At 45.8% G+C, this 24400-nt stretch overlaps 1 protein-coding gene across 7 annotated transcripts in view; it reads left to right on the top strand.

Moving 5' to 3' along the window:
• Nucleotides 1-24400, top strand: part of UNC79 (unc-79 homolog, NALCN channel complex subunit) — a 204072-nt gene that overhangs the window by 75411 nt on the left and 104261 nt on the right. For 6 of the 7 annotated variants that reach the window (XM_053245847.1, XM_053245821.1, XM_053245837.1 and 3 more), the window contains 9 exons: nt 236-463; nt 4766-4907; nt 5868-5950; nt 6330-6478; nt 8464-8621; nt 10370-10551; nt 12429-12630; nt 13433-13612; nt 15968-16030. In XM_053245847.1, coding sequence (XP_053101822.1) covers nt 236-463; nt 4766-4907; nt 5868-5950; nt 6330-6478; nt 8464-8621; nt 10370-10551; nt 12429-12630; nt 13433-13612; nt 15968-16030 — 1387 coding nt within the window. The remainder of the gene's footprint in view (nt 1-235; nt 464-4765; nt 4908-5867; nt 5951-6329; nt 6479-8463; nt 8622-10369; nt 10552-12428; nt 12631-13432; nt 13613-15967; nt 16031-24400) is intronic. The other variant, XM_053245854.1, reaches the window with a different exon arrangement.

Raw genomic sequence — 24400 nt, 5'->3', positions numbered from 1 at the left:
CAGCACTTTTCTGCAGCTTAGACATGTGGGTATTTGATTAGGCTGCTCTTCTTAATTATCCAGTGGGGTGGATGGGGAATGGCAGAGAGACACTTCAGACAATGAAGTATGCGTGGATGATTTCCAATGGTAAGTGCTCTATTATATGCAAAGTAGTGAGCATATAGGTCTCTTGTACTATGCTGAAAACCTATGTATCAAATAATGAATTATTCTCCTAAAACTTGTTTTTCAGATGGAATTACAAGATGATGGCATTACCTTGGGCTTAGAGAACAGCATTTCCAAAGACATTATTGCCATCATAAACAATGTGTTCCAGGCCCCCTGGGGTGGCTCTCATACCTGCCAGAAAGATGAAAAGGCAATTGAATGCAATCTGTGTCAGTCGAGTATCTTGTGCTATCAGCTGGCTTGTGAACTACTGGAGAGACTAGCTCCGAAAGAAGAAATCAGGCTAGTGGTAAGCAAGTAAAGAAGTTGAAGGGTATCCCTCAGCCCTGATGTAGCATCTAAATAATGTATTGCTTGAATCCATTGAAGTCTTGGGACCTTGTTACTCATTGGGCATGTTTATACAATCAATGTACTATCAGCTCTGCAGGAATCTATATATTCCCATGGTGGTTTGAGTGCTGGACTAGGACTGGGGAGACCTGAATTCAAATACCCGTTCAGTCATGAAATTCACTGGGTGACTCTGAGCCAATCTCTTGTCTTTCAGCCTAATCTACTTCACAGATTTGTTGTGAGGATAAGCACAATCATGTACACCGAAGAGTAGGATATAAATGCAAAAATAAATAAATACATAGGTACACACAGTGGCAAGCATGCAAAATGCTGCTATATAATGTGTCAAATAGAAATTCAGTGCTTGGGCAACGTTTCAAGGGCTCATGATTGGAAGAGCAAAGTTGGCAAGAGGCCTGTCTGTTGTTCAGCAACAACTGGAAAGAAGCACAGAATGGGCCTTCTTCCAGAATGGGACTGTGTCAGTCCTGAAGTTGGGCCCAGAAGAGGAGAAACACTGAGAATTGTCCAGTAACCAAGGTCAAGAAGCAATTTAGGAGTCAGCATCAAAGCCAAGGGTCAAAGCCAAGCAGACAACAGGAATCAGGAACCGAAGAAGAGACAGAAGTCAGAGCTGAAGCCAGGAGTCAAGCTGAGCAGACAAACAAGAAATAGGAGCAGAAGATAAGTCAAAAATCAGAACCAAAGCCAGGTTCAGAAAACATACCGCACCATGGCCGAGCAAAGCCCGAGTCCAAAAAGGGAGCTTTTATGCTTTTTTCTGTTCTGATAGGATCCAATTTGTAGCCTGGCTGGGTGATGTCAGTCCAGGGTCTGAGAACGCCAAGCCTGGCAAAGCTACTGTAGTTCAGCTGTCTGCCACTTGGGAGAGTCTCAAATTCCCAGCCTTAACACAGTGACCTTGCATTTGACTAGGTGAATAAATGGGTGCTGTATGTGCAGCTCTCCCCCCAGTGTAGTTGCCAGGATTGCACAGTCATAGCTCTATCAGGAAGTTATTAATAGCACCAGTCAGGAAGTGGGAGTGGGAGGGAGCTTGATTTAATTCTCCAAAGCAAGAGAGGAGGGAGGGAGAGAACAAAGATGTAGCACCAACAAATTGAAGGGAAAAAAAGGTGGAAGAACTCCCAAGGTGCTGATAGGTTTGCTCAATATGTTTTTATAATTACACTTTTGTAAAATTGGTTCAGTGTTGCCTTATGTGTTTCAAGGCAGTCCTCTTCTTCAGAGGCAATTCTTGGGAAGATAAAATTATTCATAATGCCCCCCCCCGCCATTCCCCGCTCCCTGCCAGACAGTGGATAAGCATGATTGTCGATTGTTTAACAGTTGTTTTATCTTTCTGAAGTACTTGACAATGATACTACTTTTGCAATTACTAAGCTTGGTACAAAGGTGTAATTCTCAGTGGCTTATGGCTTACAAGTCTTTTGGTCCAAGTTAGATGTCCTCATGATCAGTGTTCCCTGTTAACAGGGATTTCCGGATGCTGTTGACTACAACTCCCATAATCCGCAGCCAAAGGCCATTGCAGCATCTTCAGAGTATCCTCATATTCATGAGTCATCTTAAGAACATAAGAACAGCCCTGCTGGATCATGCCCAAGGACCATCTAGTCCAGCATCCTATTTCGCACAGTGGCCCACCAGATGCTGCCGGAAGCCTACAGGCAGGAGTTGAGGGCATGCCCCCTCTCCTGCTGTTACTCCCTGCAACTAGCATTCAGAGACATCCTGCCTCTGAGGCAGGAGATGGCCTGTAGCCTTCTGAGTAGTAGTCATTGACAGACCTCTCCTCCATGAACTTATCCAAACCCCTCTTAAAGGTTGTTGACTGTCACCATATCTTGTGGCAGAGAATTCCACAAGTTAATTATGTGTTGTGTGAAAAAGTACTTCTGTTTGTTGGTCCTAAATTTCCTGGCAATCAGTTTCATGGGATGACCCCTGAACTAGAACCTGGTTCTGGTGCTATGTGAGAGGGAGAAGAATTTCTCCCTATCCACTTTCTCCACACCATGCATGATTTTATAGACCCCTATCATATCTCCCCACAGTCCTTTTCCTAAACTAAAAAGCCCCAGGTGTTGCAATCTTGCTTCAAAAGGAAGGTGCTCTAGGCCCCTGATCATCTTGGTTGCCCTCTTCTGCACCTTTTAAGAACATAAGAACAGCCCTGCTGGATCAGGCCCAAGGCCCATCTAGTCCAGCATCCTGTTTCACACAGTGGCCCACCAGATGCTGCTGAAAGCCTACAGGCAGGAGTTGAGGGCATGCCTGCTGTTACTCCCTTGTAACTGGTACTCCGAGGCATCCTGCCTTGGAGGATGGAGGTGGCCTATAGCCCTCCAACTATTAGCCGATGATAGACCTCTCCTCTATGAAGCTATCCAAACCCCTCTTAAAGCCATCCAGGTTGTTGGCTGTTGTTGGCTTGTAGAACCTTTTCCACTTCTACAATGTCCTTCTTTAGATGTGGTGACCAGAACTATGCACTGTACTCCAAGTGTGACTGCGCCATAGTTTTGTAGAAGAGCATTATATCTTCTTCTATCCATTCAGTCATATCCAACTCTCAGTCACTCTAGGGATCAATGCACTCCATGCCGTCCTAACTTGAACAGCTTCCTTTAATTCCGCCATGGTCGTTCCAGAGTCATTTTTAATAATATCCAGTCACCGAGTACAAGGCTGTCCCTGTCTCCTTCTTCCGCTGATCATTCCCAGCATGATTGTCTTTTCGAGTGAATCAGCTCGCCTGACTTGACCAAAACATGTCAGTCTTTGTTTAGTAATCTTAGCTTCTAGCGATATTATTGGTTTAACTTGATCAAGAACTTCCTTGATCGTGATGTTCGCTGTCCGTGGGATGCGCAACAGTCGCCTCCAACACCCACATCTCAAAAGCATTATAACATTAGCAGTTTTATTTTCAAATCTTCAGCCTGGGAATATGTAAAAACCAACAATTAAATAGCAGCAGCAATAGTAAATGTCCCAGAGGAGTATGTCTTGTTATTACTAATAGAGGCCCAATTCTGGGTGCCTCCACCTTCTGAGGTGAGATGGCTGGGCTGCCTAAGAAGAAGGTGGCTGACATTCTGACTAAGGCTGTGGGCCAGCTGCGCTGAGCATGTATGCGTGTGAGGAGAATCCTCACTGATCTTCCCTTCCCCTGAAAGTGCTGCCCTTTCAGGCTAGGGATGTGCCCAAACTGGTTCGGTACCTCCTCAGGGAAGCGCTGAACTGGTTCAAGCCCTGGTATTTGAAACAGTACCTGCTCCTCTGCCACCCCACCGCTTTTCCTGGTACGGCGCTCACGGTTCAAAAGGCCATTCGTGGCTGCAGCGCTGCTCCAACAGCCTGTGTGTGGTGTCAGCATGCACATGGCCGCCATGCATGCAACACCAGGCTGACCATGGCGGCCATGTGTGTGCTGGTGCCACACGCAGCCTGCTGGGAGCAGCGCTGTAGCTGCGTATGACCTTTTGAACAGAAAGCACTGCACCCGGAAAAGTGGGGTGGTGGAGAAGCCTGCATACCTGCTTTTAAAAGGAACCAACCCCTGCCCCACCCAAGCTGTTCGTGCACATCCCTATCTGGGGCATATATTCATGAGGCACAAGCAGTGCTCTCTCTAACAGGGATTCCCAGATGTTGTTGACTACAACTCCCAGAATCCCCAAGCAAAAGCCATTGCTGGTGGGGATTCTGGGAGTTGTAGTCAACAACATCTGGGAATCCCTGTTAGAGGGAACACTGGGCACAAGGCATTTTAGGGAAAGGGGAGATTTGCAAAAATTGCCCCCCTATGTGATCAGCACTGTGGTACTCAGGAAACTTCCAGCAGTGTGGACACATCTCATAACTTTAATCAAGAATGTTTGGTGCTGAATTTAACATTTTCAGCTACAAGGTTAAAATAGCATTTGTTTTCTGAGACGTTTAATGGATTGTACATTGGCTTTTTTGGGGCACGTTAAATGAGATGTGTCCATGTCCTTCCTGAGTACCACAGTGCTGATCACATAGGGGGGCAATTTTTGCAAATCTCCTGTTGGATCACTGTCACTGAGAAATGCTGTTTTAGTTGTTTTTATTGTCATTTCAATCTATTATTGTCAACCACTTTAAGAATACTGTATTGAATGGTGAGCATAAAATATAAATAAATATTTGCGGGATATTATTATAATATCAAGAGACTAATTTCACTTGTTGTGTTCTAAAGGAACCTACAGATAATCTTGAGGACAGTCTTCTGTATTCTAGACCTGAGTTTATTATAGGAACTGAAGCAGAAGAGGAGAGCAAATTGGCACCAAAGCATGGAGAAAATCCAGGAAATCACACAGGGACAACGGAAAATACAGGTAGATTGGAGGTTGAGCGTATTTCGAAAGTGTGTTGTGTTTACATGTGCCTAGATTTTATGATGTTTACTAAAGTGAGTGTTTGTTTAGTATCTTTGAGAATGGGGTTCACATTCTTTGGGCCAGTTCAGATGTCATATAGAACCATGATTAAATCTTGGTTCCATGCGGAGTGCCTGAGCTTCAGAGGTGCGCATTTCTACCTCTCATGCCTGCTTGAGCTTCAGAAGAATTCTACTTTCAACTGTGATTGAAAACAAACCAAGTTAAGTTGTGTTATCCAAACTGACCAATCTTGGTTTATTCTAACCAACTTCCTTGAAATAAACTGAGATCTGAACCCAAAGTTTGAGGTGGATTTCAGATCTTCATTTACAATTTTAAGGAAATTGGCTAGAATAAACCAAGATTGGTTGGTTTGGACATCATGACTGACCTTTTTTTTTTTTTAAGCCACAATCAGAAGTAGATTTCTTCTGAGGTTCATGCCAGTGGTAGGGAGTGGGGCAGTGCACACTGCCAAGGCTTGGGGATGTCACACAAAACCAATATTTAACTATGGTTTTGTGTGATGTCTAAACTGCCCCTTTGCAACTGTTTCCTTTCTTAGGGTTGAAAGGTGTCCATTGATACAGGGATTTCTATGTTAAAGGAATACAAACATGATATTCCATTAGTATATCCTGTGCAGCTGATTCACAAAACTGACTTACGTGGTGATAATTTCATCAGGTGCAAGATCTACTCCCATAGGCAGGACCTGTGTGCATATAATGAAAAGATCTTTGCATGGAAAGCCGCAAAGCTTCAGATGACTAGGTTATCATGAGGTTGTAGCAGTAAACATGAGAGGGATATGATTGTCTGAATCGGCCCAGAATTAAAAATTTGGAAGTTGTGAGTTTAAAACTTCCCTCCTGTCAAACAAAATGTTTGTAATGCTTTGCGTGTTACTTTTAGCTGTCATCAAAAATGACACTGAGAGGAAATTCTGTTACCAGCAGCTACCAGTGACACTGAAACTCATATACACAATATTGCAGGTAACATTTAATCATTTTGTTGCGGTTTTATGAATTTGGTTATTTTGCATAGAGGACACTTGATAAGGCTACTCCCATCTGTTATGGACTGCTTTTGAATCAGGATTCTGGGCATTGATTATATAAAGTCTGAGGTTCATATTGATTGATCAACTTGATAAGCTCTATTGCGTCAAAGAACATTTTGGTACATGAGGCTTAACTCAGTTTTGAGCCTCTCTTGCTAGTTCTGCTGTCAATTGTGTTTCACTGATGAGATTCTGCTTTCCCCCCTCAGAATGGTAGTACAAAAGTGTCATTATATGCTTACCACCACTGCTTGCAGTTCAAGATGGATGTCATGGGCTTTGTTGATTTCTTGTTTCTCAATTTGGCACAGGAAATGGCAAGATTTGAAGAGCCAGATATTCTTTTTAACATGCTGAACTGCTTGAAAATCCTCTGCCTTCATGGGGAATGTTTGTACATTGCAAGAAAGGACCATCCACAGTTCTTGGCCCATATCCAGGATCAAATGCTGATTGCCAGGTAGTGTCTTTTAGCCAGTTGAAGGTTCAGTGCTTTATAAAGCTGGTGCAAGCTTAGAGGCTACAGCCATACAGTCAAAGGTGGCAAGTAGCCATTCCCTGAAGACTTTAAAGTCCATGGATACATTGCAAAGCTAATTGGTTTGTAGACTGAAGCTGAAGATTATTAATAAGCAGTGATTTCTTTTTATTTCTTATATATCTATCCCACTCTTTCTCCAAGGAGTGCAGGAGGGCATACATGATTCTCCCTCTGCCATTTTAGCCTCACAATAACCCCTACCATAAGGTAGGTTAGGTTGAAAGACAGAGTAACTGACCCAGGGTCACCATGGCTGAGGAGATTTGAACCCAAATCTTCCCAGTTCTTGTCTGACACTCTTGTCTGCAGTGCAGTAGCTCATACTGTTAAGAGACAGAGGATGTTGCTTGTAGATCCCAGGCAGGGAAGATTAATCTAGTGCCAGAAATGCTGAACCCATTTGTAAGGTTTAAATCTATGTTTTGAATTATTATTATAGCAAGGGTTAATTCTACAGTTGGTGACTCACGAGGAGATGTGAGAGGGAAGTCCATAATTTGTTTAATGTGTTGTGAATGAATATTGTTAAAATCAATAAAAATTTAATACATAAAAAAGAAATGCTGAACCGAGGGTGTTTAGGTTAATTCTGCTCTGTGGATGAGAATTAATACCAGCACCTTCAGTTAAAAGTTTTTGGAAGCAGATAAATGATAAATGTGTGGTCTCTAATCTGTTGCTCACAAGTTAAAGAGAATCTTCATTGAGGGTGTAGGTCTCAGACATTGGGGGCTATATCACAGCATATAGCATAGCAGCCATGATGGCTTACAGGTCCCCTCCCCACCAATGTAGACATTAAAAAAAAAACAACAACCCCAAAACAACACTCACTTCTTGATCCTCATAAGAAGCTGCCATTTGGGTGCCTTATCTGTGACACAAATAGGGGGAAGACTATTTCTGCACTTCTGCAGGACGAGCCCTCTATGCCTGGCATTGGTTAGTGCCCAAATGGTTGAGTTTCAGTTGGAAACAGGATGTGCTGGCCAAATTGTACTAGAACCTGGTCTTCTTGCATTCCAAGGAGCAAAAAGAATTTCTTGGAGGTTCAGGTTCCATTACTTACGCTCCAGTATTTCAATGAATGGAAACAGGGACATGGCTGTAGCATCTCTATTGATGTACCAAGGATCACATCATGAACCACACCCTCTCCATTATTACTGGGCAGCATCCTGACTGGTAGTTTCATGAATGGATACTAGTCAGCATGCTGTCTGTTGTTGAGGGCTCTTCACTGCCTACTGTTTGGTGTAGGGTTGGGATTTACCAATTCTTTTGGTAAAGATATACTAGAAAAGCATAATTATTCCCTTTTGTGGTTATATCTGGTAGGTTCTTTAGTTCTTTGTTTTTATAATTCTCATTTTTTAGCTTATAAAATAACTTTTAATTTGAAATTTAATACTGATTGTGGTTTTTAACCTGACTTTTAACTTGTTCACTTAATTTGGTTAATTGTATTGCTTTTATTGTATATTGTATCTATTTTATTATGAGCTGCTGCAAGCAGTAGTGTACTAGAGGGACGGAGCATGAATATTTTAAATAAATAAATAAATAAATCCTACAATATGTTAAAAATTCAGTCTATATGCCGTACAACTTTGTCGTGTGTGAAATGTCAGACTATGGATGGCCTGGTGCTTTAGTGTTCATGTGCATGCACTTACTTTCACTGCTCACAGAAGCAGTATTTTAACAAAGCATCCCTCAAAATATAAGAATAAAGGCAAAATAGGGAAAGTGATTTTTTCCAGGGAGCAGAAAATAGACACAGCCCCTGGAAAATAGGTGGAGGGTATGCATTTCTGGTACAAAGTAATGTAGCCATTTTGTAAGCCCAGCCATTTGTGTTGCTGAAAAGAGATATTATAAGCTGATTTGCTTTTGTTCCTCAGCTTATGGAGAGTTGTGAAATCTGAGTTCTCCCAGCTTTCTTCACTGGCAGTGCCCCTCCTTCTCCATGCTCTGTCACTTCCACATGGAGCTGATATTTTTTGGACAATCATCAATAGCAACTTCAACAGCAAAGACTGGAAGATAAGATTTGAAGCAGGTATGCCTTTAGCATTTAGGACGTTTGCTCTGATAAGGGCACACACATCTTCGGAAAGTAACCTGGGAACAAACATGGGATGATCAGGGCTCTGGAGGACGGGTTCATAGAACCCGGGACGGGTTCATAGAACCAATCAGGGGTTGTGAGCGTGGCCCAGACATCTCATGTCAGACATGAGGGCGTGGTCTCCCTCCCAAATGGGGCCGCACGGCCCTGTTTGGAAGGGAGATGACTCTCCCTGCCTTAAAGGCAGGGAGACCCGCTCCTGGTCTTGCTGCCAACACAGCGGGGCCGATCGATCTCCCTCCCAAACAGGACCAGGTGGAAGTCCAGTCCAGTCCAAAGAGTGCCTTCTTTGCCAGTGCAAGGGTGGAGAGATTTTAAAGCACTGTGTACAGTTAAAACGTGATGTAAATGATAAATAACAATAAACCACTAGTGCCTGGGTAGTGCGTATGAGGGCCTTCTCTGTGGCTGCCCCTTCTTTGGAACGCCTCCCCCCCCGATTCGTTCAGTCCCCTCCTTAGTTGCTTTTAAGGTCCTTCTTAAGACCTACCTGTTTCGCCAGGCTTTTGCTCTTTAATTTTTTAAAAAAATTCTTATTGGTATTGTTGTTGTTCACCTCCTAGAGTCTTTGGAGAAGGCAGTATACAGGAAATTTTAAATAAATAAATAAATAATAAAATAAACCAGTGCAAATCCACCATTAGTGAACTCACCCATTTTACTAATTGTAAATTGAAGTTAGAAATCCAAGACCACACATTTCAAGTTCCCCGTTGCTGGCTGTGTTTTGCTGCCATGACAACACTTTTATCCGCCCTTAGCTCTGCTTTTAAATGCAGTAGGATGAGTATAGGTTAGTTATGGCAACAAAGATATCCCTGTTGCATTTTTCATCCAGGGCTAAAAAAAATAAAAAGAGTATATATTGAAATTTTGGAACCTCTTTCATAGACAGGGCTGGTTCAGATGATACTTCTCCAGCTTTCATGATTTAAAGGAGGATGTGCTGAGAGTTTTGCCTGTCATGGCTTCTTTCTGATATGCCCCAATGCCCTCCTAGCATATCCTTTATCATGTGTAGGGCAGCTGTTCAGATGAACTGCCCCCACGCAATGATAAAGGACACTGAGAAAGATGTTACATCAGGCACGCTCTTGGCACTTCCCCCTTGTAAATGTGTGGGGCAGGGGAAGTATAATCTTCCCCTTGAGAGAAGAGCTGGTCTTGTGGTAGCAAGCATGACTTCTTCCCTTAGCTAAGCAGGGTCTGCCCTGGTTGCATATGAATGGGAGACTAGAAATGTGAGCACTGTGAGATATTCCCTTCAGGGGATGGAGCCGCTCTGGGAAGAGCAGAAAGTTCCAAGTTCCCTCCCTGGCTTCTCCAAGATAGGGCTGAGAGAGATTCCTGCCTGCAACCTTGGAGAAGCCGCTGCCAGTCTGTGAAGACAATACTGAGCTAGATAGACCAATGATCTGATTCAGTATATGGCAGCTTCCTATGTTCCTATAATCTGAACCAGCCCATCATCTTATCACAGGGATAGGCAGCACTGGCTCTCCAGATGTTGTTGAACTACAACTTCCACCATCCCCAGCCACAATTTATGGTGGATGTTGGGAGCTGTAGTTCAACAACAACTGGAGAACCAACATTGCCTACCCCTGCACTATCACAAATCTTGGGTGAGTGATAATTAACATGCTCCTTTTCTTTGTCTTGGGACTTGCCTGCGACAGTGGAGAAAGTAGCTGTGCTATGCAGGTTCCTGGATATTCACTCAGTGACCAAAAACCACTTACTGAAATATTCCTTGGCACATGCCTTTTGCTGTTTTCTGACTGCCGTGGAGGATGTCAACCCAGCGGTGGCCACAAGAGCTGGACTGCTACTAGATACAATAAAAAGACCAGCTTTGCAGGTAGGCTATTGGCGAGAAAGGAAACATAATCCAGACTTTCTACAGGCCTGATGGTGGATCCAAACCATCATTTTTTCCTGCATTGGCTTTCTCAGTAGACTTGAAATGTCAGAGACGTAGTTGTGAGTGGTTCCATATCTATGCCCTGATGTAATGGGCAATGTGTATGCCTGTTACATCTTGGCATATAATGAGGCATTGCATGTTCAGGTGTACTGCTTCATGAATGAAGAGTGAGGCATTACAGTTCAATATGCAGCTCAGTGTGACTCAAGCACATGCAAGAATGCTCTGCATTAGGAAAACTACCACAGCAGAATGTGGACTGGGATAGAACCTTTCCCTTTGATGTGTTAGTTTTTTACTTGCAGGAAGCCTAATACATGGGAGAACAACAGGGGGTGTAGCTAGGGAAGAGGGAGCCTCAGGAGCTGGGGCCCCCAGGTTCTTTGAACCCATCCATTCAATTATAGCCACACCCCTGGAGAACAAGAAAAGATGTACCCTCCTGAAGTGGTACAGTTCACTTTACCACCTCAGGGTTCTACCACTTCATTTTATTGGATGTATAGTCCTTAGTCTGAACATATTGACCAACATCCAGACTAACACAGTCCTGGTGCTCTAATGGTGTACTGGTGTTACAGGGGAAGGATGGTTTTTGTCAACCTCCCCTTCCCTCCTACGCCCACTGTGCATAATGAAAATATGCCCCTGATGGTTGTGCATCCCTCAGGGACATATTTACATGATGAACAGTGAGCTTCAGATGGAAAAGGAGACTGACACAATTTCCCCCTTCTCTGTTGTGCCTGTGCAGCATTAGCAGCACCAAGTGCTGTGGTAGTTTGGATGTTGTTTTGTTTTTTGTAAGTCACCTTGGGAGCCTATAGAGGAGGAAAGGCAGGGTATAAGGGTTTGTAATAAATACAATTAGTATTGTCCCATTGACCAAAGAAATTTGCATGGTTGCATGCTTGTGTTATAAACAGGATTCAGGAGCATGTGTAGTGGGACAATTCAAATGAATGTCCCCCTCATGTGATTAAGGGACACCCTGAGAGCAGAGGCAGAGCCAGCATTGAGCAAATGGGTTCAAAGAACCCAGCTGCGACCCATGGAAGGGTTAGTCCTCCTGAGTTCATTCAAGTCCTTCAGAGTTCATTCCCAGCCAGAATTGGCTCTCTGGAGGGAGAAGAAGGGAAATAAATGCACCCCACCAGCAAACGCTGGCTGGGAATGAGCTCAGGAGGACTTGTGCAGAGACCAGGCCACGCCCCTGGAGACCCGGGGCATGCCTCTGGAGACTGGGCCATGCCCCTTTTGCACATTTCCGCCCCTCTAGTGTGGGAGGGAAAGGGAAATAAATGCACCCAGTCAGCCAACACTGGCTGAGAATGAACTCCGGAGGGCTCACGTGGGCCCTCTAGTGATCGGGCCACGTCCATATGCACATGATGTCACATGCAAGGGGCACTACTGGTGCACGTGGTGCCGGGGACAGGGCAGAACCCGGGCCTCTGTTCCCTGGCGCCACCACTGCCTGAGAGTGTGTCAGAACTTTTTCACACAGGAGTGCTTTTGGCAGAATCCCATCCTGATTGAATTGGCTGCTCAGCAGTTGTCTGAACCGGCCCGAAAATAGAGCTGAAAAAATAATGTCAAAATCAGTTTATCATTAAAAATATTCTCATCGATATTTTTGTTGGCAGTAATAGCAATATCTTTACTGTTGTTTGCCCGCAGTTATTCCCATTTCTGTTGCTTCAACCAATTGGCCCAATCCCTCAAAGTCCATGGTGATTTTGTTCTGTTGTCAGGAGTAATTATAATTACATATTTCCCCCCACCCGCATGTTTTTGTTCTTCCTCTTTAGGGCCTGTGCCTATGCCTTGATTTCCAGTTTGATACGGTTGTTAAGGACAGGCCCACAATTCTTAGTAAGCTTTTGCTGCTTCATTTTCTCAAGCAAGACATTCCGGCTTTGAGCTGGGAATTCTTTGTGAATAGATTTGAGACACTTTCGCTCGAAGCACAGCTTCACCTGGATTGCAACAAAGAATTCCCCTTCCCAACAAGTAAGCATCATTTGGTTTTTTAATATTGCTAGACTCAAATGTCTGAACTAAGAAATTCTAGTTTTTTTCTTTGAAAAAAGCCCCATGTTTGCAGTCAGAAGAAGGTCTACTAAATTCTATACCTCATTGGTAGGGAGCTCCAGTAATACCTGGTCAACACCAGAAGACTTGAGCCCTATTCAGTCATTATTCTAAAGCCGTTGTAAGTGAGCATGAGCATAGAAGCAGGGCTGGAAGTCCTGTCACAGCCCGTCACTCATCTCCGGCAGCATGCTGCTCATGGTTACCGCAGCGTTTGTCTGAAGAGGCGAACACCAGTATGGTGATGGTGGGCATTTCTGTGATTAGGATGCTGGGGAGTCCTTAGAATAACATCTTTAGAATAATGCCTGAATGGGGCTTTGGTGCCTCCAGTATCACAGCTACATCCTTGTGGGAGCTGCACAAATGAAGTAACATTTCTCGCCTTAAGATCTTACAGCTCAAATAAAATAAAAGTAAAAATTGGAGAAACAGATACACTGCTATCAGTTTAAGTAGTTTTTGTGCAGGCATTGTATGACGCATGCTTTGTATTCTGTATTTGTCTTTGTGCTTGCAACTGAAGGAATGGAATGGAAATTTGAAATCCATGTTTTGCAATTAAGAGCGCATGGGAGGACCAAAGCATGCGTTTGAAATATCACTTTATTTAACAATTTGCTATGCAAGTGTGGGGTTCCCTTGTGTGTAGCACACTGAGTAGGATTTGGTCTAGAACCTGCTGTGAACTGAAACCTGCCATTTAATCCTGTTCGAAAAGCTATCACAGCTGTCCGGACGAATGTTGCCAACTTAAGTGATACAGCAATGTGGAAGATCAAGAGGGCTCGTTTTGCTCGGAATCGTCAGAAGAGTGTGCGCTCCTTGCGAGATAGTGTGAAGGGCCCAGTGGAGTCCAAGAGGGCACTTTCTCTTCCAGAAACCTTAACAACCAAAATCCGTTGAGTACTCTCTTAATTACAACTCTGTTTTAGAACTGCGTTTCAAGTTTTCATTATTCACCTCTTCAGTACCTTTGAACTAGGGATGTGCTGAACTGCGATTCGGCTGTCCGAATCATGGGCACCTCCATTTAAAACCGAGGGCTTACACAGCCCCTTTAAAGCGGAGGAAAGCAGGTCTATACTTTCTCCTCCTCCACTTGCTGCCATCCTGGAGTCCCAGTTATGCCCTTGTGCCAGTGAGGCATCTCCCAGCTGCCTCTGCACAGCTCCGGCACACAAATGGCTGCCTGCGCATGTGCAGCACCCATGTGGGTGCTGGTGCTGCTCTGGTGAAGCTGGGAGACACCCCATCAGTGCACAGGCACAGCTGAGAGGAGCGGAGGAGGAGCCGGTACGGACCTGCTCTCCTTTGCTTTAAAGAGGCTGTGAAAGCCTTCAATTTTAAAGGGGGCCACGATTTGGAAAGCGGAATCACATTTTGGCACATCCCTACTTTGAACAGGTTTCAGTTTTAGACTAATGCAGATAGTGTGCAACATCCAGGGCTGTGCAAAGCAGCCCCTATTTAATTCGGAGTCTGCCTTGCTACTTTAGAGGAAACCCAAATTTGATGGGGTTTTTGGCCGGGTCTATTATCTTTAGCCCTGATTCAAAGGGTTGCTTCAGTCTGGAGTTGAAGCATTGACCTTCCTAAGGTTCTCCAACCCCTGTTCTCACTGGCAGCTGGGGGAGGTTTTCTCAACTTCTTTTATTGTTCCTAGTGGTGAGAGAGCAGCAGCTGCATAGTGTGGCTTTTATGTCAAAAGGACTGCCAGGATGTGATTTTTTGTTTTAGGTCCTCTTCAGTCATGGGAATGGCATGGTGCTTCTGGGAATCGTAGTCCTTTCGGGGACTGCTACAATGGCTATAGTCCCTGAAAAGACCACTGCTCCCTGGAGTGGTCTCTCTGTTGCCAGGATTGCAGAGAACAATTAAAAAAAATGCCTTTCAGCAGTGCTGTTTAAATAGAAGCTGTGTTCTACAGCTGTTCATCCCTCATTGCTGGTTGCAAAAACAAAGATTAAAGTGAGGTGCATCTAGTAAGTACAGGGGTTGAGAGGGGCTTCAAAGGCCTATTCAGTCCAAAGCAATTGAGCCCAATGTGTCTTTGATTTGGGCCCAATTAGATCTAAGGTATATGGTGCTTCACTTTGGGCTGAACTGGGTCCCGTTAGGCCTGTTTGCCTGGAATACAAATACAAAAAACAATGACTAACAGTACTGTAAAATTTAAATACAATTTAATATGAGGTACAATTTCATAAAAGACTAAAGGTAAAGAGATACATATTAAATAGTTTGCTTTGGACCAAATAGACTTTCAAAGCTTCATGTGCATAGCTTTCATTACTGACAGATACATAAATGCATGCATGCATACTACTATTACAAATATTTCTATATCACTTTTCAACAAAAGTGCTCAAAGTAGTTTATATAGAATCATAAATAAATAAGATGGTTCCATGTCCCCAAAGGGCTCACAGTCTAAAAGATAAGATAGACACCAGCAACAAGCATTGGAGGGATGCTATGCTGGGGATGGATAGGGACAGTTGCTCTCTCCTTGCTAAATATAAGAGAATCACTATTTTAAAATGTGCCTCTTTGCTCAATTAGCAGGAGTTAGATATCAAAATGTCATCTGACTGTTCTACCATATGGCAGCCTACCACTGGGTTTGTGAATGCATTTATTCACCCCTGGCTACATGCTGGAGTGCTTAAAAGTAATATGGCACACAAGCAGCTATAATGCATACTGAACTCATTACCTAGTCAAGTCTGATTTTCAGTCATATAAACTGACTATGGGTGTGTATTCATTTTCAGAATGAATTGGAATAAACGTGAATGGGACCAGTTTGGTCAGTTCCCATTCATTCTAAAATGAATATTCTGGGGAGTGAATGGTAAGAAAAAGTATGAATGGAGATCAATTTTGGTTTGTTTGCGGTGTTATTCATACCAATTTGTTTTTGTTATTTTTTTTTTTTAAAATCCTTGTTTTGCAAGTAGTATTTGCCACCAGCTGTGACTGACATGGGCCAGAAATGGACAAAATTTGGAAGGCTTCTAAAGCACAATTTTGTTTAGAGGGTATGCCCCTAAAACTGACCCTCATTATTACAGCTCTAACCCTGGAGGTTATTATTTGTTGAGTATGATAAGGACAGATATGCTAAAGACTGTGGAATGAACCTGCCCTGCTATCTTGAGGACATACAGAGTTGTGTTGGAAGATCTAGAGGTTCCATAAATATGGAAATACTGTCTTTAATTTAATATTAACAGTTATTATCGTTTTCTAGCTGCAAGACTGACCAGACATGAACAGTCTGCTCCAGCACTTGGAACGCCAGACCAAACACAAGGTAATTTGTTACATGCAGTTTGTCCAGACACATGCAGTTTGTCCAGTGGTGCTGGTTGCAGGACAAGAGGGAAAGCTTTTTTTCCAGCTATTCAGATGATTAAAAGTGTGAGCTGAAGGATCTGGAGCGAGATCCGTCGAGATCCATAAGTATGGGTTCTGCGCCTGCGCAGAGACCACACGGTAGCTATGCCACAGCTTGCCGGGGTGTCCAAGCCATGCCCACACGCTGGCGCGTGCTATTTAAGGGCTGGTTGGATGCCATCTTCCTCAGTTCTTTTCCAACCGCCTTCGCGTGCAGACTCTGGTCTACCGCCTCTTGTCGGATTCTTCCTCTGAGTTTAACCTAACAGACTGATTCTCTTCGTGTATGACTTCGGACTGGCTGACGTTCTCTGGTAAATTGTTTCGACATGTATTTTCTGTCTTCTGTGTATCCCCTGGCATTTCTCCGACCCGGACCGGCCCTGACTACCCACTTGCGCGTCCCATCATGTTGGACAAAAAGAAAACCTTTAAAAGGTGTGAGGGATGTAATGCTAAACTTCCCTCTAAAGACCTCCATGACCTCTGTCTTCTTTGCTTGGGAGAGCAACATAATGTCTCCACTTGCAGAATTTGTTTGTCTTTTTCAAAACAAACTCGCAAAAATCGGGCGCTACGACTGAGGGCAGCTATCTATGACGATGTATTGGGCCCCTCATCAACCAGCCCTACGCGTTCGACAACGGCCCAGAAATCGCCCTCTTCGAAGTCGATGACGTCTCCCTCGACGTCGACCGCTCATCGATCGCGGGCCCCCAAAAGCCTAGCCCCGATCGCGGTCTCAGTGTCGAGAGCTCCGCCTTCAACATCGACATCGGAGCCGACACGGAAACATCGCTTGACGTACCTGACGTCCAAACATCACAGATCCAAGCATAGAGACGCACCCTCGGACTCTCCGGTGCCGACAAAGCACCAAAAAACCGTTGACCTCACTGAGACTCCATCGCTTCCGTCGATGGCTCAAACAACCGCACAGCCGGCAGTTTCCCCGACGAGCGATTCGCTCCCGCTATCGATGCCGTCCTACCAGTTACCGAGGGCTAGATCGCTCACACCAGCGCCAACACCAGCGGTTTCCTCTGCTCCTGCTTCACCAAGCATACAGCCCGGACCTTCGACATCGACCTTACACACACCTTGAGTCTCCGCGTCTACGGCAGTCTCACCAAGCCGCCCAGTTTCCACTGTCGACATCGCCACTGAAGCACCTATCGACGCCAAGGCTTCCGCTGAGCAAACACTGCTTTCTATGCTGGACTCGGCTTCTACGACACCAACTCCTTCGACGTTTACCGGGTTCCCGGCGTCCACCGCTGACCCGAATGCCCCGGTTTTGTCGACGGATACTACGCTCTCCGCGGTCCACCTTCAGAATTGTACTTCATGGCACTCCTGTGGTTTCCTTCACCAATCGGCGATGATCCACGCAGTAGATGGTACGGGCAACACGTCTCCGCCCGCGCCGTACGAGGATGCCCCGCTACGATCTTGGAAGCCAGTTCAGCCCATATCGATACCTAAGTTACCTTCGATGTCGACAAAGGCCTCCCAGACCCCACGGGTCCGCTTAACACCACAAGCCACACAAACGAAGGCTCCTCAACTTCGTTCCATCAGCACCCAAACTCGTCTCATCCGCTCTCCCCGAACGGTCACCGCCGATACACAGATGGCACCTCTCCGATCCCCATCACGCTCGGAATCAGACCATTATGGCTCTTCGGATTTCGAGTCCGATGTCGAAGACGAGATCGACCCACCAGCTGATGTGCCACCATTGTCCTATGTTTCGCCGAGTGAGGAGATGCGTTCTTATCATAAACATGTACGGACCATGGCAGAATCTCTCGGCCTCGATGTCTGCTCGAACCAAGCTGCGATCGATGATCCAGTATACAATTTCATGTCGCAGACACAACGATCACAACCAATAGCACTCCCTATGCTCCCGGTTATTACTAGAGCAGCAAAGTGCGTGTGGGAGAACCTTCACACCTCCACTCCTACAAGTAAACGCCTTGAAAGTTTGTACCGCATTCAAGACATAGACAACACTTACCTTTTGAAACATCCACTCCCGAATTCCCTTGTAGTGGATTGTGCAGCCACCTCGAAATCGGGTCGTCGGTATTCAACCCCACCTGAAAAGGAAGGCAGAAAATTGGACATAATAGGCAGGAAAGTCTATTCCACTTCCTGCCTCTCAATCAAAATCGCTAATTATGCAGCGTGCACTGCAAAGTATGCACACAGCATATGGGAGTCCCTCCGTATCGACTTACAATCTCTGTCTCCAGAGGACTTCAAAAAGAAGTTCGACCAGACCCTTGATAAGTCGGCGGATTTGACGCGACAGCAGCTCAGCATCGGTAAACATCTAGCTGAATCCGAATCCCGATCACTCACGGCGTCGGTGATGCTTCTACGTCATGCCTGGCTCCGCTCCACCGGCCTACAGACTGACATGAGAGATAAGATTGAGGGCCTCGCTTTCGATGGGACAGGACTTTTCAGCCAATCCACAGATACAACCATGGAACAACTTAAAAAATCGAAATTTACAGCCAGGACATTCACAACAACAGCCTCTACCTCCACATACAGTTATAAGAATCGCTCCTTCACAAACAGACAACGCACTACCTTCCGCCAACAAGATCGGCGTGATTTCAGAAAGCCCTACTCCTCCTATGGAAAGCGCTCTTACGCTAACAAGGGCAAGTACTCTCAATCCCAAAAGCCTAAGCCCCTTGACGCCCCGAAGCGTCTTTGAAACTTTGGTCAGCCCACGGAATCCCACCTACTCCCCTTCCCTGCCTGCAGGGGCATTACCTCAAGAGCCACACATCACCACCAGATTGGCAAGCCATGCCCCTGCATGGCGCAACATAACATCGGACCAGTGGGTCTTGAAGATTGTATCATCAGGTTACGCAATAGAGTTCAAGACACTGCCAGGTTACAAGGGGATGAAAATCACTCCTCCCTCGGAAACCTTACTGAACGAGGTGCAGGAGCTATTACAAAAGGGTGCCATCACCCAGATTCCGTGGGCACGACGGCGGGAAGGATTCTACTCCCGCTATTTCCAGATCCCAAAAAAGGATGGTGGCCTCCGTCCCATCATGGATCTCCGTCAACTCAACAAATATGTGAAAGTAAGGAAATTTCGAATGATGGGGTTGCAAGAGATTCTCCCTCTCCTTCAGGACGAGCGGTGGCTGGCAACCCTGGATCTGAAAGATGCCTATTTCCACATCGCCATCAGAGACAACCACAGGAAATTTCTCCGCTTTACAGTAGGAGTTCGAGTATACCAATACAACGTATTGCCATTCGGACTGTGCACCGCTCCCCGAGTCTTTACAAAATGTATGGCTGTTGTGGTTGCTTACCTCAGAACCAAGGGCATTGCGGTGTACCCATACCTAGACGACTGGCTTCTGGCCTCAGGCGAAAGAAAACAGTTACTTTCCCAGATCCAGTATGTGCTCCATCTTCTCTGAGACCTCGGACTCCAAGTAAATTGGAAGAAATCAAACTTGGAACCATTACAACGACTGCAATTCATAGGGGCAGTCCTGGACACTGTTACTCAAAGGGCATACCTACCTCAGGATCGCTTCCTGACAATTCAGGAATCAATATCCCTATTTCAGGGCCAACCCAAACAGCCTGCCCACCTCATACAACGCCTCCTAGGCCTCATGGCATCATGCGCGGCTGTAGTTCCGTTCACGAGATTGAAGCTCCGAAAGCTCCAGCTATGGTTCCTATCAGTATTCCATCCTCATACAGACAACCCAGAGAAGCTGCTGGAGTTACCACCTCAGATCCTCCGCACTTTGACGTGGTGGGCTACGCCAACTCACCTCTTGAGTGGTGTGCTGTTCCAAACACCAACTCCCACAGCATCGCTCACGACAGATGCCTCCCTCATAGGTTGGGGAGCACACTGCGATGGTCATCGGGCGCAGGGTCAGTGGTCCTCAACGCAAACCCACCTTCACATCAATTTCCTGGAACTCTTAGCTGTTTTTCAAGCTCTCCAAGCATTCTTACCCCTATTCCAGGACCAAGTGGTTCAAATTCAAATCGACAATACGACGGCTCTAGCATACATAAACCATCAAGGGGGTACAGTGTCACGCAGCTTGTGTGCCCTAAGTGCTCAACTCTGGCATTGGTGTATCCGTCACCACATTTCTCCCCTAGTGATTCACATAAAGGGCCTGCACAACGTCCTAGCAGCCGAGTGTTCCTTGAGGAACGCCACCACGAATGGTCCTTGAGGTTGGATTGTATCACTACCCTATTTCATCATTGGCTATACCCAACCATAGATCTCTTCGCGACGGCCGAGAACTCCAAGTGTGTCCGTTTTTGCTCGAGAGTTGGCCACGACCCCCTGTCCCTAGGGGATGCCTTTCAACTGGATTGGGTGAGAGAAAAACCATACATGTTCCCTCCCCATCCCCTGCTCAACCACATAGTTGCCCAACTACTGTCCACCCCAACATCGGGAATACTGGTGACACCATGGTGGCCCCGACAGCCCTGGTTTCCGCGAGTACTCAGACTGTCGAATGGTTGCTACTCTCACCTGCCTCAGATTCCAGACCTGCTGTCTCAAGACAACGGAAACGTCCTAAATCCAGATGTACAGATCCTCCGTCTCACCGCTTGGCGAATCGGACATTAGACAACATTCTCCTAAACCAACGTAAGCCTTCCACCAGGCGAAATTATGATAGTAAGTGGTGCAGATTCTGAATCTATGCTAGAACACGAGGTTTTCTACCTAGACGTGCTTCCATTCGTGACGTTTTGTTGTACCTCACTTCCCTAAAGTCCCAAGGCCTCTCCAACGTGTCCTTGAAGGTACACCTGGCGGCCCTCTCCTCGAAGCACCCAGGCAGCGACGGAAAGACACTGTTCTCTCACCCACAGAGCAAGGCATTCCTTAAGGGCCTATCAAACGTTTTCCCACCTGTCAAAACTCCTGTGCAACCGTGGAGCATATCCCTTGTACTCTCATCCCTCACAGAACGCCCTTTCGAACCCATGGCATCGGCCCCTCTGAAGCTGGTCTCCTTAAAGACTGCATTCTTGGTGGCCATCACTACTGTCAGAAGGGTAAGCGAGCTTACTGCATTACGGACAGATCCACCTTACACCAGATTCTTCCCAGATAAGGTCCTGATCGCACTTACATTCGCAATCGCACTTACATTTATATACCGCTCTATAGCCGGAGCTCTCTAAGCGGTTTACAATGATTTAGCATATTGCCCCCAACATTCTGGGTACTCATTTTACCGACCTCGGAAGGATGGAAGGCTGAGTCAACCTCGAGCCCCTGGTCAGGATCGAACTTGTAACCTTCTGGTTACAGGGCGGCAGTTTTACCACTGCGCCACCAGGGGCTCTTGATGAGACTAGTCTAGTCCTGATGAGACTAGATCCAACATTCCTACCCAAGGTGGTCTCGGACTTCCACCTAAATCAAGATATTATCCTCCCCACGTTCTTCAGAGCTCCCTCCTCCGCACTGGAACGCTCCATGCACGCCTTGGACATCCGGAGGGCCTTGTTATATTACCTTGATCGAACAAAAGACTTTCGCTCCACGACCCGCCTGTTCGTAGCCTACAAGGGCCCTAAGAAGGGCACCAACGTCTCCCGCCAACGCTTATCATCATGGTTGGTCGAGCTCATCAAACTCACTTACCGCATACAAGGCAAGTCTCCACCTGAAGCCATCAAGGCCCACTCAACTTGCGCCTACGCTTCCTCGGCCGCACACCTCTCCGGAATCTCCTTCAAAGACATCTGCAAAGCTGCTACCTGGTCCTCAGAAGTACCTTTTGTAAAACACTACGCGCTGGATATATGCTCTGCGGCAGAGGCGAGCTTTGGGAGAAGTATCCTTAAAAGGGTGTTACAATAGCCTCTACTGCCCTCCTCCTCTTGGAGCTGGCTAAACACCCATACTTATGGATCTCGACGGATCTCGCTCCAGATAAACAGGTTGCTCACCTGTAACTGATGATCTGGTAGAGATCCATCGACATCCATAAGACCCTCCCGTCCTCCCCTCTGCAGTAGAGCTAATCTGGTTTGCGTATGCTTGTGCAGCCTCACCCATCATCTTTGCTTCTATTTGTTGGAACTTCAAGGAACTCACCTGTACTCTTGGATCGTTGTCTCCAAATTGGCGGTTGTCCAAGAACTGAGGAAGATGGCGTCCAGCCAGCCCTTAAATAGCACGCGCCAGTGTGTGGGCGTGGCTTGGACGCCCCGGCAAGCTGTGGCATAGCTACCGCGTGGTCTCTGCGCAGGCGCAGAACCCATACTTATGGATGTCAACGGATCTCTACCAGATCATCAGTTACAGGTGAGCAACCTGTTTTTCAGTTTAATCCTCATAACAATAATACTTCGCAACAGCGTTTAAGAATGTTCAAAGCAATTGCCATTATTGATAGCAGACCCCTCCTCCTAGGATGCAGTTGACATAACCCAGGGCAGGAATTCCCAAATCTGGGTCTGTTGGACTCTATCCTCAGTCACAGTGGCCTTTGGCCATTGATGGGGATGATGGGAGTTGTAATCCAACAACATCTGGGGACCCAAGGTTGGGAATCCCTGATCCAGGGTAAGAAAATTATGGTGTGGAACTTTCTCGTCATTTGGCAGCATAACCCAGGCCTTGAACTGAATTTAGCACAGTCCAGTTCCACTGGAGCCCTTCCCACTGCCACCCACTTCCCCAAATTTACTTTGATATGGCAGTACAGCTTATCACTTCCCAATCCCTCACCTTTCAATGTATCTTCAAAGAGCTAGACAAACATATAATACTTGAATTTTGATACATGAGCCATCTTCTTCAGATGTTACCAGCATGAGCAGTGCTCATGCTTACAGTGGGGAAAGTGAGAAGGAGCTCCCGCCGCCCTGCTGTCACTCACCCCTCCCATCTGACGAACATGCTTACAGCACTGTTTGTTGGAAGGAGGAGGCGCTACCAGCATGTTCACCAGAAATTCCATGAAGTGCAACCTCAACTGATCGAGGTTGCAGCTCACAGCATCACTGGTGAACATGCTTACAGTTCCTCCCCCTTCAAATGGTGCTGTAAGCATGTGCACCCCACAGGAGGCAGTGAGTGACAATGGTAGGGCAGGACTTCCTCCCCTCTTTCCCTTCTGTAAGCATGAGTGCTGCTCCCATTGATCACATCATTCGTTCATTCATTCATTCATTCATTCATTCATCACATCTGAAGAGGGATATGGTTAGAAATAAGATGTATCCACTCATGCCACAGTGTACTTTGCCTGCCTGATCTCTGATGGAGGATCCTAAACAGTATAATTGTCCACCCAAGCTCAGGGTATGGTAGAAAAACTGGTGAATTCCCCCATTTGCTAAGCAGGATCTGCCTTGGTTTGAATTTGGATGGGTGACTACATGTGAACACTTTCTGCTGTGAGATATTCTTCTTAGTGGATTAGGCTCATCTGTTTTCATGCAAAAGGTCCCAGGTTCACTGCCTAGCATCTCCAGGTAAGGCTGAGAGGAACTCCTCCCTGAAACCTTGGAGAGCCACTGCCAGTCCGTGTAGACAACTCTGAGTTAGATGGGTCTGACTCAGTATAAGGCCGCTTCCTATGTTCCTATGAGTTGGGGAACTGGAGTTTCCCTTACCTTTCTCCACTCTCAAAAAACCCATGCATCTTGAAGATCAGGTAATTATCTCTAAGACAGGGGTTTCCAAACATGAGTCCTCAGATGCTGGACTACAATTGCCAGCATCCCTAGCCACAATGCCCTTGGTCCAACAACATCTGGGGAATGAAGGTTGGGAACCCAGGCTTTAAGAGATGCTGTTGGTAAGAACATAAGTGCTTTGCTGGATCAGGTTGAAGATGCATCTAGTGTGGTTTCATGTTTCTCACAGTGTCCAACTGAATGTCTCCCAACTGTCTCTTTGCTTGTGGAATGTCTCCACAAGCAAAACATGAAGGCAATATGCCTTCCTTCTCTCCCACCCTGTCTTGCCAGCAATTGTATTCAGTGGCATACTGCCTCTGAACATAGAGGTTCTATTTAGTTCTCATAGCTAATAGCTGTTGATAGCCCTAAACTCCATTAATGTGTCTAAATCCCTTTTAAAGCCATCTTGGCTATTGGTCATCATCACAACCTGTGACAACAAATTCCATAAATCAATCAATTACGTGATATGTAAATACTTCATTTATGTATCCTGGATCTATTCAAAGTCAATTTCATTGGGTGACCCCAACTTTTAATG

This window comes from Hemicordylus capensis, chromosome 1 (genome assembly GCF_027244095.1).
Source record: "Hemicordylus capensis ecotype Gifberg chromosome 1, rHemCap1.1.pri, whole genome shotgun sequence".
Classification (NCBI taxonomy): Eukaryota; Metazoa; Chordata; class Lepidosauria; order Squamata; family Cordylidae; genus Hemicordylus; species Hemicordylus capensis.
This window is presented reverse-complemented; position numbering and strand designations above follow the sequence as displayed.